This window comes from Amblyomma maculatum, chromosome 4 (assembly GCF_055883805.1).
Source record: "Amblyomma maculatum isolate TAMU_Amacu chromosome 4, ASM5588380v1, whole genome shotgun sequence".
NCBI classification, from domain to species: Eukaryota; Metazoa; Arthropoda; class Arachnida; order Ixodida; family Ixodidae; genus Amblyomma; species Amblyomma maculatum.
Window position 1 is genome coordinate 60,452,822 of NC_139347.1, and position 15,413 is coordinate 60,468,234.

Here is a 15,413-nt window from a genome sequence, read left to right on the forward strand (position 1 = left end):
AAAATGCGTGCGTCGAGATCGAATTTGAGCCACGGATCCCCGAGGCCACGGTGCACTGTCATTCACTTCAAAACAATGATAATCATCATTTTAGTTAAGGACGGCGCGAATGTTCTAGCAAGATGCCAAATTCTATTTTTAGCCAATAAGCGCGTAACAAACGTGGGCATAGCCAGAAATAGCTTGGATCATTTTTTTTTTGTTTTTTGGTACTGAGAACTATAACCAGATGGAATTGTTCATTTAACAAGAAGTGACGCAGTAAAAGCAAAGCGATGTTGCATAGAGAGTCAAGACACACTATGCAGTGATCAGTGAACCGGACACACAAAGTAATTAAACTAATATTGACCTATAAACCTTCCAGTTGTTCCTCATGCGCGTCCTTATAATCAAATGTACTGCGAACTTCGTGCATATGTACATATTGAGGAGTTTATTTTCTCTCCCTCTCTTTCCCACCAGAATGCAACTCGGTCTACAGGGAACAACATGGATCCTGATCCTTGCCCTCACAGCGATCGCAGCCTCCTCTCCAGCTCGGTTGAGGTATGCCCTCTTTTCGTCACTGCGCGAAAGACAAGATTCACACGGCGATTCACGGGTTCAGAACGGTACACATATAAATTGTGTGCAATTAACGCCCACTCCGTTATTGCGTGGCCCACTGCGATTAATTTCTATTCTCCTCTGGCGACGATGCAATCGGAAAGAGTCCTTACGTCTGATTAGGTTTGGTTTGGTTTGTAAGGTTTAACGTCCCAAAGCGACTCAGGCTACGAGAGACGCCGTAGTGGAGGACTCCGGAAAATTTGACTACCTGCGGTTCTTTAACGTGCGCTGACATCGCACAGCACACGGGCGCCTTGCTTTTCGCCTCCACCGAAAAGCGGCCGCCGAGGCTGGGATTCGATCCCGCATCCTTGGGAACAGTAGTCGAGCGCCCTAACCACTGCACCACCCCGAATTCGCAGCAAGACTTTCAAACACAAACACACAAGAGCACTTGAAGTCGTTATTCCGCTGTTATTTCGCAATGCAAACGAAGTGGACAGACGACAGTTTATACGTGACTCACCCTTGCTTCAGTTCATGTGCCAAGTTCACGACGCTTGCTCCACCAAGTTAGCCACATGCATGGATGAGCTAAAGAGTCTCCTGAAAAGCCAATTAAAACAAGTCCGCACAGCTTACGTGTTAGATCGATGCTAAGTCCGGCCAGAATGAGGTTCGTATCAGCCTAACTGCGCACTCTAGCAACCCGTAGCCCTAAAGCTTCAAAATCCATGGTCTTCCTCAGAGCTGAACTCAGCGTATCGAACCAGCACGCCGCCGCGACAAGGCTCTGAAGTGGGCTTCTCAAATAAATCCACCAGGAGTGTCCGGCCGTTCAAAGTACAGAGACACAACAGCGAAGCTTTCTGAAATGGACTGATCGACCAGCCAACATAACATTTTGCACAATTGTCAGGTACCTTGTTTCTGGCGCCCCCGACGTCCGACCCACTTGCCTCATATTATTATCCAATAGGAAGCATTCCAACCATCAGTGCACAATGCCACAGCGGGAATCAGGGAAGCACTGGGATTTCGGCGCAACCAGAGCATACCCAATTATATATATAGAAAGCAGGCATATGTAAAAGACGCAAAATGACTAGGGGAAAAGGTCAAGAAAGTAGTTTAGAAATAGGGAAAAAATAGGAATTTAGTTCGAAGATATTGCGTTCAGCGTTGATTAAGACGAGGATTAGATGCCAGTGCTTCAGGAGACCGTAACGTGCAGTCTTTTCTAATTTATCGACACCACACTCGTCTCAGGAGAGATTGCGCCGTCTGAGTCTTTCAGGAACAACACCGCGAGTGACACTATATAATGCGGAACTATTGGAAAGTGCTGTTGAAACAGCAGTAACGGTCGTCAGAGCATTAGACAGCATGGAAATGATGGTGTTAATTCTGTGTCAGATACAACAGCTTTACTAAGCATTGCATTTTGGCATACCTGCCAACCTGAACATTTCAAAGTTCGTAAAACCTCCGCGACCGGGGAAGGGGGGGGGGGGGGGGGGGGGCTGTGTTTTTTTTTTTTTCTTTTTTTACTTTGCAAGAATTCATCTTTAGCGACACCCTTGCTCACTCACCCACAAGCAAAATCCGTGTCCCGTAGAGTAATGAGCGAAAACTCCATTGTGTCACGATTTATATTTGCAACGCTTTTGCAGTTGCTGACTTCGCCTCCTTCAAAAACTTCTCTGTGAAGGCTTGCTCAAAGCAGGCGCCACTCTGGTGTCCTTTCACCATCAGCAGACTTTCTAGAGTTTTCTCGGAAACAGATGAGCGAAACTCCGTTCGAGTTTTGTTGACAGAGCTGAATATTCTCTCACATTCAGTGTTACTGTGGGGAATGGAGAGTATGCCCAGCACAACCATTGAGATTCTGCGGAATCTGGGCGAACCATCGACACCTCGAATGCTCTCGATCACTGACTTGAATGCGAATGAATGCTCTCGATCACTCTCGACATCTCCATCACTGACACTGAACGGTATGTTGTGTTCAACTAAGAACGCCGTGAAATGGCATTCTGCACGAATCACACCGAGGTCGCTGTCACTGCGATCAAAACTTGTCAGGCTCGGCTGGCTCTTCGCGGCTCGCACGTATCCTTGGTGCTTTTTCGAAGCGATGTGGATCTTTATGTCGGACTTGCCACCATGTGAAATGTTATCACAAGCACACGTGGTGCAAAATCCGAACTTCTCTCCTTTCTTAGACGGCACGAATCACGGAAATTCTGCCGCGTACGACTTCAAAAATACTTGGAAGTACTGTCGCGGCTTTGAGCCCGCCATTGCACTGCGAAATGGCTACTACTAAAACTTCAGAGTCACACTGAGTCGGACGCGGCCGCAGATCACGCAAAAACAGAGGCCAACACCAAAGTTGTCCAAACATGTGAACAAAGGAACAGCCACTAGCCTGGCGGAGGCGGTATCGAGTTTTGAATATGGATTCGTGTTCCCCCGAGTAGACGATAGAAGTCACTACAACGTTTGCAGCTGCTGATGATGATATCACAAATATGTGTTGCCCTCTCATGGCCGCCAAAGGTACCATAATAGTGTTAACATGGCCTCCGAGATTACCCTTCCGCGCGTGTGGTGTTATCTCGGAGGCCATGATGTTAATAGATGTCCGCACTTCTTTTTTTTTTTTTCGAAAATAAAACATTTTCCGTAAAATTTCCCGCAGGATTCGTAAAATCGTAAGACTGGTCAAAATTCGTACATTTTACGGAAAATTTCGAAGAGTTGACAGGTATGATTTTGGTCATTTCCTTTAAATTAAACGCGTATGAATTTTATGCAAATGTATTCGCATGTTGACTCTATAACCGCTGTCTAATGTATTGCATCTCTTATGCGAGCAAATTTTCTTATCCAGCCAAGCGGAGTCCACGCCCCGTGAAGTCTTTTTAAAGCGTTTTCTGCAGACTCCTTACATCACGCTTTGTATTAGACCTCGAATAAAATGGCCAAAAGAACAGAAAATGTAGGAGAAGGCGCAGGTTGACCCTTTAGCTGTTCACGTCAGGTTAGGTTCTCTTCTATAGTGACGGCTGCCATATTAGCTCCGAGTGGGTGCGCAGAGCCTGAAATATTCAGCACCACTGCCCCCCCCCCCCCTCCCCTTCCAGCGCTACCTAACCCCATTACCACAGCTGCCCTTTACCCTATCTAATGTATGTTCCCTACGAAACGCTGGCATGGAGCAATTGAGGTAGAGATAGATATCTGCGAGCATTGCCATCCCTTTGCTCCTACTTCCTTCTTATATCGAATGAATTATATTCTCATACTTCCATAAAGAATGCGCCGTAGATGGGTTGAATTTGCTACAAGTTGCCCATTCTGCGCGCGCTCCTGTAGCGACGGAGGGGCCACCATTAAAATATTCCCCATTCTTGTTCGAACGTTCCAGGCCCAAGAGGGACGTGTACTATGACTCTTCGCTTGACCCCGGCGAAGAGTACCTGCTCAGCCTGCTCCGCAACCGCATCAGGTGAGACAGAAGCAAGGGCGTAACTTTCGAGCATCCATTTCGCAACATTCACCTTACACGCCACGTTAATGCTGACGGGCCAGAACACCCCCCGCGGCTGGCGTAAACTGACGCCCCACTGGCTGTTGCCTGTTGTGTCGACGCCACTAGAGGCTTACTGCGCTCTTAAACAGCTCTTTAGGTAAGTTAATGTAATTTGCAAAAACAGAGAAGATACAATCCTGTTCAACTATATGGTTGACGGGGTGATACGGCACCGAACACGAACCGATAAATCCGGCAGGACTCTCGCAATGCCTTTCTCGCTTCCCTGCCTTCCATCTAGACAGCGGGTACGAAAATTCAGCATTGAATGGGCTTTAGCACATCGAGGATGTTTTATCGACCAACACTGGACAATGCAATCACTGCTAAAGTGCTATGCCGACGAATTCACGAAGCGTGTTGGATCGAAAAGAGGTTTCAAGGAATATAGGTCATTGTGGGAGGGAGGACGCGGTAGAGGCGAGTCAGCGAGGGCGTTTACGCATTCATCAATTTCGTACAGCTGATCGCCCTTTTATAATTGTTAGGTAACGTCAAACGGTTCCACGAACAAAACCTTAACGTTATGTGTAAGAAAAAAGGTGGCGCTTGGGGCGGCCAGCTCCGAAGGAAGAACCTCTGGTTTGTGGAGCAGCAACGTTGTAGTAGAGATTGCGGTCGTGCTCACCTACTGAACTGCCTCATTACAATTGGTAGGGGTTCCGGCTCGTCTCTTCGTGGAACTCCGCAGTTGTCCCTTATCTGGATTTATCACGATGATCGCCACCGGGGCATTAGGGCAGCGGGCGAGAACAATGATTTAAACCGTGTAGGAGGCATTCTTGTAAGATGAGCAGGGCTGTGCATGTTGCTAGAGGTCGTATGTGTTCAGCGCGGGCGATGCGCATTGAAATGTCAGAAAGCGGTGCAGTCATTTTTTTTTTAGTTTTCGGCACAGGTTCCGATTAAATGACGGACACCTCATCACGAGTGTCAACGAGCGCATCAACAGCAAAAACTTCAGTAAGCTCAATAATGTTCACAGGATAGGGTAACGGGCCTGAAGTCGCTAACGGCGCAGTTTTTGTCACCGGAACTGGGGCGCGTATAGTTCACGTATGAACGTTTCTGGGCCAGGATATTCGTGCTGTTCGTGCCACGTATGCATTATCGTTAATTCTGCCCCTCATTATAGCCGAGGCGGGTGTATTTGAGTGACGCAGAGTCAATGGGAGTATCCGCTGCCATCCTTTATCGCCTGTAAACGCCGTGACATCGCAAAAATTGCTCAATCTATTTTCCCTCTTTTTTTATTTCTACCCCTCGATCCTGTTGCATGCCAATCGGCACGCAGCCACCCTTCCTCCCTACTGGAGCAGCAAAAGAGGGCGGGCGGTCTTCTGGACTTCGGCGTGTCGCGAGGAGCGTCAGGAGCCGAAGCCGCCAAGGCCCGCCTCGGACTCAAGCTGGCTCATGACCCCTACGGACCGGGAAAGCGCTGAGGCTCGCCATCCCCCCGACCACCGACGGAGAACAGATGATACCCTGCACGCACTCGACGCATCGGCATCACACATTGACACGTACATACACACCACGGCATGGGGAAAAACAGAGACCCACTAACCCTTCTTCTCGGTTATGCCGACTCTTTTAGCAGTGCGCGCCACCAGAACCGAGGAGGGGAAAGAGACGCTGCGCTGATAATGTGGCTTCATAGCTTATGCTGAGAGGCGTGTCTAGTTAGCAGTTTAGTACGCTGCTGCTCCTGTGTCAGCGTATGTCCCATCTGCGTCAGCAGCAACCCTCATTGCTTTGCATAGACTGTCACTGTGCGAGCTAGCGGCCACACCGGGAAAATTGTACATAGCGTGGGCAATTATATCTGCCATATAGCCTCTTGAGTAGAGTTTCCACGACCAGGATTACTATACCTTTACCAACACTCGTGCAGACATGTCGTGTTTTTTATTTCTTCTTTTCTTCCTTTAACATGCTGCTAACGTATAAATAGTTCGTCGAAACATGACCTTAGAAATGCCACTGTGCTGCCGCTTTTTACAGCTTGTTAGAGCATGAAAATAAAACGGGCCAATGTCTTAGCAGAAAGTGGTAACTGCAAATTCTACCCTAATCTGTGTAGCATCATTATGTTAGACACCTGTGTTGGATGGTGCGATTTATGTCAGCTCAGCGTTGCGAGCATCTGATCAGCGTCGCATTAACTTCGTTTGAGTGGTGTCTCGGGTGCGGCATGCCGTTTTCTTGGAACACGATGTACATGAACAAAGTACCGACATGAGATGCAATGTGTAATTTATTTGTACACAATAAAACAATTGAGCTTAATACGTCGTTTCAAGTGCACTGCATTGTTCAAGAAAGAAAACATTCAGCAGAAAACGCGAGCTTCTCATTTAGTTGCGGGAAATAAACACGAGACAAACGGGAAAAAAAGTGACTCGTGCAACGAGGGCACAGAACTAAAGAGAACAGCGCTATTCGCTAAGATGACGAAGTTGCCTGCAGCCCTAATACTCAGAAAGAGACTAAATTAGGTACGGTGATCCACTACAAAGTGCTTATCACAATGGACAAAACAGCAGCAACAACAACAACAACAACAACAAAAAATTACAAGTATGAGACACATTCACCCTTCTTCATGTGCGTTTCTACATGCCTATAATTGAAGCCTACTACACGACACAGCACTCAGAAGAGCAAAAAATTCAACTGCTTGCTTTACCTGACGTAGCAGAGCTCCTACAAAGAAAAAAACAACAACATCGAAATATATGAGCGGCAAGCACCGTGCAGGAAGTCAGGCGCCAATTCGTATTCCATCCAAACAAACTTGCCGCGAAACCTGAACAAACCTAATCTTATAGTCCACAACTCTGATACCTTGCACTCAGATCACGCCTTCAAACATTTTTTTTTTAGCTTCTTCGTATTAGCCACTGCCTCACCCATCACCTTTACAATACTGAAGACCCTGATAGCACCGGCTGCAACAGCAACAACAACAACTACAAAAATATACAAAACACCTGCAAGTGGCCAGGACAGCTCGCTAAATGCAGACCCACCTGCGCAAGGTGTGTTCATATATACAAGTAATAAATGTATAATCTATACAAAATATACTCTTATCATACATAGAATCGACATCGGTGTTAGGATATTCACATCATCGGAGGAAAAAGATTAATGTAAAATAAAAATACGCCAACAACAGGTGAAGGATTAAACTCACTATGTAGAAATTCGATAAAGACTTGTGCGCTTGCTTAAAATGTGCGTTTGTGGACATTCTGAGAACGGTGGTTTGAGCAAGTCTACAGACTATGGCACTGACATTTACAATCGCGAATGGAAAAATGGCCAAATGTGTATCAGGTCTTGTGGGCAACCGCGCAACGACCCAGTATCATCACCAAAATGCCCTACGGCAACACAGCACTAGGCAAGGGGGTGCACTAGAGTGTGACGATGCCCGCCAAATCATGCCAAGTTCGAAACTCCGAACGGCGCCGCACCGGGCTCAAGTCGAGAAGCTCGACCGACAGTGTTCAGCTCGGCCACTAGTGTCACTGCAAGCCCAGCACGTCGTCCAGATCGGTCAGCAGATCAGCGTCGATGTCAGCGTCGTATGACGACGCCGTTACAACGTCATTCTCATCAAGGAAATCGTCCAGGCGTTTGACCACGTCACCAACTCCCAACTCCGCGTCTGGGGTGCTGGAACAAAAAAAAAAAAAAAGCAGCCCTGACTTGAAACGTACGCACAGGCCAAGCTCACGCAGGCGGACATCAAGTCGAGCGTTATCGCGGTGCATTTGCTAGGGAATTCCCGCAGCTCAGCTGCCAAGTGGGCAAGCGCTTTATATAGGCTGAGCCAATCTAGAGACAAGCGTGCTTGATACGCGGAAAGTGAAGGCCCCGCTTCTCTCACCTCTGGGCCAGAAAGGAGGTCATCTGGCATGAAATTCATTGCACGAAAAAGCATGCAAAGTCCTCAGAATGAACGCACAACGCGAACGGCTCGAAAATCACTTAATTCCGCCCTGATAAAGTCGTTCTTCGAGCCATTAGACTACGACAGCGCTAATGTCAGCCAGTCAGTGTCGTGTCGAGCGGCGTACGTTTATGATCGCGGGCAGGGCTGCGCCTGCGCTCTATGGTTGTTCGGCTCGGCTTCAGTTCAACGCATATGAGAGCCAAAATTCGTCGCGCTCGTTGGGCTGGGCAGAGAGCGTTATATAAAAATCTAAAAAAAAAAAAAACCAAACAGATGAACTTCTCCTACTGAACGAGTAATTTTACACATTTCTTACTGAAGTACACGCCTAACATGTAATTGTTCAAAAGTGCAGTGCAGGATTTCATGAAAATCAGCTTACCAAATAATAATGTGCGCGCAGATGGAAGTTGATAGAAACGACGACGCGCAAATCAAAGCGCGAGAGTGCGCTGCAGCCTGCACACGGGGTGATAGGCTACAGTGCGGCGTCAGTATCTCCCAAGTCAAAACAAATACGGTATTTCATATGACCCTGCAATGACGTTGGGCCTGTACAGTATATAAAGAACCATGATACCGGCGCGTCACGCAGATCTTGACGCCCGACCACTCAGAGAATGCCTGGTTAAGGAAGCTACTGCAAGATTTTTCGAAATTATCAAACTCGTGGATCCAGCACCCGACTGGCTCCCTCACACTGAAACCTTAATATCAATAAAATAATTTTAGCAATGTTATGCAGGTTAAATACGCTGACGGTTCCTGCGCAATTATTACACAGTTCGAGGAAAACAAACAAACAAACAAAAGAGCGCGACAGCAACTATACGTTCCGTACTCGCTTCCCCAAAGAAATTCCCGGGTTCCACTCCGATCCGCCCGGACAAATGTTTTTTTTTTTTATTTGCGTGTATGAAACCACTACGAGCGGGCATAATAGCGTTAGACGATTTTGCTATGGCTTTATCTGGGGCTTACTTGGTTGGACAAATGAGAGCGCGTGAAAGCACTGTTTGAATTACCCGCGCCAGGACACGTGAACTGTGACGTCACGGTCTGGCGGGCCAATCAGGAGTCAGACACAAGCAAGATCGTTGCTCACCCCTGACCGCCGTATGAATGCTTTCGCACAGAGAGCTAGTTAAAACGCTGGCAAGCACCATATAGCTCCCAGAAATCGCACTCGCACACGCAACTGGCTGGGTTGCGCGAGAAAGACATTCGCGAGTGACTTACCTGGAGCTGACGGCCGTCTCCTGTTCCATAGTTGCACGCTTTGCCACTGCGAGAAGAGAAAAGGAAAGCAATGCTTTTGGGCTGCTTTGGGTATATGACGTGGCAGCGATGTTTCGTTAACTGAACATGTTCGATGCAAAATATGTGCGGGCACTATCTTACAACACCCGTGCGCGGCTGCGAATTGACTGACGCTGAAACTAATAACTAAAAACTGGCATATGCCTCACAGCTTTATTGGTTTATAGAAGGAGGACTAAGCAACGAGGATAGCATGTATCCCGGAGTAAGAAAGGCTCCGAATGCGCTAAGAGGCGATCAAATTTCCTACGTTGAAAAATACTGGATGGATTCCGTAGGTGGCGCTGGTTCTTGAGGCGGTATAACGCATCCGCCGGGAAGCCGCTTCAGCAATTACAAGTGCGCGCATGCGCGGTGACATTATATCGGCTCTTCGCCAGCCACAGTATATTGTCTCCCGGCAGTGCCGACAGGTGACGCGTCGGTGCGATTATTTCCATTATTTGCAATGCCCCTCGAATATACTAAGCTTGAGGGACTCCAGTTATTTCTGCAAGAACAGCGAAAGGTGTGAACACCTGAACAAAGCCGTTTTGACGGACGAAAGGAAGCGGAAGCGAAGTAAAGTGCAACGCTGAACGGGCTCGGTGTTCATGCAGCGAAAAAGCGCCTGCAGGCATTAGGCATTGCTCCAAAAGGAATTAGGCCTCGCTCCATAGGCTGGTCGGCGCAGCTGTCTATCTTACTGCGTCCTCTGTACTGAAATCTGAATGTTATTTGGGCTCCCCGCTTCAGATGAAGTGTGGAGCGCCAATAGTTGGCTCTCCAAATAAAGCCACCAAAACCAAACTTAATTTAACGAAGATATCCCGTTCTCACTCAGTCACCCATAACACCCATAAGTCCAAAGCTTTTACTCGAAATAACGAAACCAATTTCATGATTTGTCCCATTAAAAAAAAAAAAAAAAACTTTTTTTTTTTTTCGAAGAACGAAGGTGAAAAGTGTTCATTCTTGGTCTGTTTTGTAGATAACGCCAAAAAAGATTATTGACTGCGAACCAACGGCAACATCTCGGAGCGCCTTCATCCGCTTTTACCAAACTGCGCCGTGAAAAACGAGATCTATAAATCTGCATTGAATTGACCCGATGGCGGGTGAAGTGGTGGATGCCATTTCTGCTGCCGCAGTTTACTGGAACACATGAGGGGACGAAAGACGTGCTGGACACACTTCCAGTTTAAAAGGAAGCCGCGCGGTTCTTGCTTACAAAGCGCACGCAAACAAAGATCACCGACTTCTTTGCTGAGAGATAAATTTGTAGCCGCTGGCTTTTCTTGTAGAGGTAACATTTTTCTTCGCTTCTTTTCATAAGCGCTAATGGCGTCGGTTCTTTACGAGGGCCGCAATTTCATCTTCGGCGCAAATAGGCTTCGCCGACGAGATGCCGTGTGGTAGCCTTCTGGATGCCGCTAGATTTCAGAATTGAATGTATCTAATTAAGTGACCGAAAAATGCCTCACTCAATTTAACGAAGTTCGTTATTTAACGAAATATTTCTTGCCTACCCTCAACTTCAATAAAACGAGTTTTAATTGTACTGGCTACCTGCATCACAAACTCTGAAGTAAAAATGAAAAAAGTCAGCAGTTGCAGACGTGCAGACGTCGGCAACAGAAGCTTCTATCAATGCTCCCAAAGTGTCTGCGAAGCGACATACAAAAAAAAAAAAAAAAAAACGTCCTCGTTTTATGCAAATATGTACCTATTAAAGGAAAGCACGCACTGTTTCTTTGAAACTATATCGCTGCTTATACTTCGGCGTCACCATCTGCGATGCAGCCAAGGCCGCAGATGAACTTCAGACACGTGCTCTGATCGGTCGGCTAAGTATACACAAGCCCTTCCCACTTAGCACATATTACGCACGTTAGTAGAAAAGTGAACGCATGATCTGCGTCAGCGCTCGAGCCGCGTTGTATAAAGAAGGATTTCAGGAAACATCGACATACATGTACGCGCTAAATGCAGAGATAAGTGCCACATGTCCCATCTTTGAAATCACAGGAAATACGGTTGCGTGAGAGCCACCTGCTACGTTCAAGGACAATATACCACAGTTCCCCTGTTGCCGTGTCTTAAAATGTGCACTGAGGGGCCAGCCAGCTGCTCGGAATAACGCCTAAACTAGGAATGCAGCTCCAAAACACCGAATAGAAGAGGCAAGTTCAACGGCTGTTCAAAAGAACAAATTAAATATTACAATCAAAAAGATAACAGAGACTCTCCACTGTGTGCAACATCTGCGCCCTTCCTGAGCCAGCCACGTCCCTGCTTGACACAGTGAGTGCAGAATACCACATCAAAAAGAGGTATACATATTAATTATTATGGGTGACCACACTGAGAAGGGTGTGCTCATCACAGATAGAAAAAAAAAAAAAGAAGACCGGAAACAGAGCGACTGCTTTTACGTTCAGTGGGCGCGCGCTCACCGTTTGCGCGAACGAGCCCGATGCCCTATGCATGCCACAGCATGCTTAGTTTTGAAGAACCATTTAATCAGACTATCATATGGTGATCTAAGACCGGTACTGGCGAGTCTTACGCTCAACATGCCTGACTGACGCACAGTAGCGGATTGCAGAGAACTCTCTCTCCAAATTTGTAAACGCCTCAAGTCTTGGAAGATCCACTATAGGCAGGGATAAGCATTAAAAGAAATTATTACTGCACCTCTGAACGTTTTGAAGAAAGCATGAGCAATCGCTATTAAAAAAAAAAAAAAAAAAAAAAAAAAAAAAAAAAAAAACAGACCATCCTCGTTACCCAGAATAAGTCCACTGCAGTACTACAACCTCTCCTAGTATTCTTATTTACCAGTATTTTGGGTTAGCGCCAAGCACAGAGCTAACAAATTAGTAGTGTTTTAGCTCTGGTTAACCCTAGTTGAATTGCGAAAGCAACGGCGGAAGCTTCTTTTGCCTGCTACATTATTCCCCTATACGTGCCTGCGTGTCGTATAGGGGTAACGAGAACGCAAACGGTTCTGGAAGACCGATTCTGATATCATCCTTCCGTATGAAAGGAGCGACCCGAGTTGGCAGCTCCTGCCCGTGGCATAGGGGTAACGTGAATTCAAACGTCATGACTGACCACGGAAACGGACACGTACACGGACACGGCACACAGAGACGAGCGGTTAGGCCTGGCGTAGTATTGCTTTCGCAATAAAAAAAAAAAAATATTTTCCACTTAAGCTGACCACTAGCGCCTCTGCAGCTTTATAGTTCTCATTATACTTTGATTCTCACCTTGTCAATTCTACAAGCTCTGCGCGTAACACAGCCTACCAAAGTCCACCACCTCTTGGTCTCAGGTAGGATATGAGACGGCGCTAGCTTTGACGCACATGCACTGCTGACAGGGCTGTTCCTCAAATGCTGAGAATATCACCTTTCTTACCAACCATCGCCATTCGGTATACCGTCTCAAGCGTGGAGGAAGGAAGCAACTTAGGTGAGGCCCTTGCCACTCCCCATGCATTGGAGAAAGTGTGGCGGAAGTGACGTCAAAATTTAGGGTTAGCCAAGTCGGGCCATTAGCAACGGCGACGCTGTTGCTATGAAAACTTGGGCCACTAGCAACAGCGTTGCTAAGGGCCTTAGGTACGTGAGCGTCGCGGAGAAAGAAAATGCGGAGGGTAAAGGAGGAGGAGAGACGTTGCAGCGTCCGGTCGCGGCGCGGCCTCGCCGGCTTCAAAAAAATGACGTCAGGGCCTCTCAAGTTCTTTCCTTCCTCCATGTTCTCAAGCCTTTTCGACGGCCTCCAAGTATCGGTCTCATTTTGGAACGGACCCCTAACAGCGCCTTGCGCAGCCAGGAAGGTTCCCCCAAAAGGAGAGAAAGGTAGGAAAAATCCTTCGGGTGAACGGTCTCTGTTTTGAGAACGTGAAAACTGCACCTCCTCCCTTCCAGGAATTTAAAGCTGCACATCGCGCTGTCCATAGCAGTGATGCCTGAGAAAGGAATGAAGTTGGAATCGAGACGCCGAATTCAGTTAAACAAATTAGACTGGTTGGAAACGTTCCCCATTTATTTTCCCCCAAGTTAAATCTTGACCAAACAGGCAATCATGTTTATTGCTTAACTATGGGTAAACTCTTATTAGTTCAAAATACAAGGCAAAAGACAACGCCCCCCCCCCCCCCCCCCCATGCTCTTCCTTCTCAAGATATATACAAGGAAGCCACGATTGATTCAGAATAATAAAAAAAAAAAAAACAGACTGGTCGTCAACGCACCTGCTAATGTCGCCCGACGGGGTCGGCTGGGGTGGTTCCCGATGGTGACCGTCCTTGTGGGTTCCGTGAAGGCGGGCCGCCTGATCCGGGTGCGGGACGCTGGAAGAGAGGACAGCGCATTCAGTCACTCATTCCTCGCTCAGACTTTTAAAAAGAAATGTGCAGCAGGCGCGTACGCGAAGCAAGCTTAAATCCAGCACATTAAGCAGATCACTCCTAAAATCACGCGTCACTAAATCATCGCTGCTCATCATAGTTTTCCCGCGGCTACACAGTTGCAAAAAATACGTTTGTCCTGGTGCCCAACCTGGTGCCTGGTGGTGTCTTGGTCAAACCCAGTACCAGCGAGTGATCCGGACAAGTCGAAAATAACTGTGACAATATTATAGTATATAATATAGTATATAAATAAATTAACACCTGGAGACGGAGATGAATTGCGAACCCTTGCGAAAGCCCGGTGCTCAAAATTTAGCGCTGATATATCCTTAAATGCGACATCGGCCCAAACCGCGAATCACTGAGCTCGCAAAAAGTAAGTCGCTTACGGCGCGCCCGTGCCCCGCATGCCGTGTATGGAGGTGCACGCGCTCTCCCAAGACGCGGCATATTTGGAACAAATGCTTTTAAATCTAGTCACACTGCTCTTTTAAAGTCTACCAGTTGTGACACTAACCTGGTCTCGCCTCGCCAAGCTTGGTCTGCTTTTGTTTTAGCAGCTCAGTGTCGTCCGCTGAAAGGGAAAAAAGGGAAGGCGATATACTTTCTACTTCGTGAGTTGTACGGGAAAAGTGAGCGCTGGGAACAGCCGTGGGAATACAGCGGACAGCAGTGTAAAAAGTGCAGGAACGACAGCAGAATGGGAAATATCGGGGCAGATTACAATCCTACACTCACCAGCTTCCTGTTTCCTCTTCCTAGCCAGTTTTTCCCGCAGGTCGATTACATCATCTGGAGTGTGAAAAGGAAAAATGTGGAGAGCGCCATTACCGCGACATTCGAGCTAAATATCACAAGAAGCAAGAGAAGTACAACCCTTCCTTTAAATTGATTATTTGCATCCATTTTCTTGGTAAAAAATGGATTTTGTCTGGTGAGTGTAAGTTCGTAAATGACTACAACGCGACGACACCAGGCATAAACCACTGCTCCATGAGTAACGTTATTATCCGTGCCATGTGGGAACCTCGAAATCCATCGAACTGACTGCGCTGCAGCACGATCGTCTGCGATGGCCATCTAAAGCGTAGCGCTACGCTTTGTTGTGCCCGGCCAAAGCCGCCCAGAAATTCAGCCGGACGCCAAACTTCTTCGGCGAACGCCTCCTTCACAAAATCCGGATACTTCTCGGCAAAGCATCAGTGCACTGGAGGCGAGCCGTGCCAAAGGGAGAGAAGCGACGTGTTTCAACATTAGCTGAGCGTCCAGACAGCACGGCCACGGCGCTGTGGCCCTGGCGGTGGACCCCTTCTCGCCCCGCGGCATATTTGAAGCAAGAGCGCAGCAAGCTCTCCCATTGGCCCTGCGAAAGTGCTGTCGTCAAATTGGACCATTTGAGCGTCAACGTTTCTCGGTTACGGAGACTCAAGTGCTTCCGTTCGAGACTCAAGAGTGAGTTCGTCACTAACGTACATCGGGAGCAGTTCGCCCCCTGACAGTGCGGACGCGGCGGAATCTCCCCGGCCATCGCTGAGCGAGAACAGTCGCGTATGGCTATGTTAGCTTTCGGCCCCAGA

The 15,413-nt window shown here is 47.6% G+C and overlaps 2 protein-coding genes across 9 annotated transcripts in view; one reads left to right on the plus strand and one right to left on the minus strand.

Moving 5' to 3' along the window:
* The first annotated feature begins 466 nt into the window (after window positions 1-466).
* LOC146191191 (diuretic hormone class 2-like) lies at window positions 467-6,224 on the plus strand. The gene is made up of 3 exons (XM_084601682.1): window positions 467-549; window positions 3,986-4,066; window positions 5,445-6,224. The coding sequence occupies exons 1-3, from the start codon at window positions 467-469 to the stop codon at window positions 5,590-5,592; spliced, it is 312 nt and encodes a 103-aa protein (XP_084457808.1). The 3' UTR covers window positions 5,593-6,224.
* A 165-nt stretch (window positions 6,225-6,389) lies between these two features.
* The window catches only part of LOC146191192 (uncharacterized), a 60,945-nt gene continuing 51,921 nt past the window's right edge, over window positions 6,390-15,413 (minus strand). For 6 of the 8 annotated variants that reach the window (XM_084601673.1, XM_084601678.1, XM_084601679.1 and 3 more), the window contains 5 exons: window positions 14,575-14,628; window positions 14,354-14,410; window positions 13,678-13,776; window positions 9,354-9,399; window positions 6,390-7,834 (listed from right to left, as the gene is read on the minus strand). In XM_084601673.1, the coding sequence (XP_084457799.1) occupies window positions 7,684-7,834; window positions 9,354-9,399; window positions 13,678-13,776; window positions 14,354-14,410; window positions 14,575-14,628 (407 nt within the window). In that variant the 3' untranslated portion in view covers window positions 6,390-7,683. The remainder of the gene's footprint in view (window positions 7,835-9,353; window positions 9,400-13,677; window positions 13,777-14,353; window positions 14,411-14,574; window positions 14,629-15,413) is intronic. The other 2 variants (XM_084601676.1, XM_084601680.1) reach the window with 1 other exon arrangement.

What these genes read in the sequence shown, in the direction of transcription:
- LOC146191191 (XM_084601682.1), top strand. Translation starts at nt 467, where the DNA reads ATGCAACTCGGTCTACAGGGAACAACATGGATCCTGATCCTTGCCCTC. An exon ending in TCCTCTCCAGCTCGGTTGAG is followed by an intron (nt 550 to 3,985) that starts GTATGCCCTCTT and finishes CGAACGTTCCAG; the next exon opens with GCCCAAGAGGGACGTGTACT. An exon ending in CTGCTCCGCAACCGCATCAG is followed by an intron (nt 4,067 to 5,444) that starts GTGAGACAGAAG and finishes ATCGGCACGCAG; the next exon opens with CCACCCTTCCTCCCTACTGG.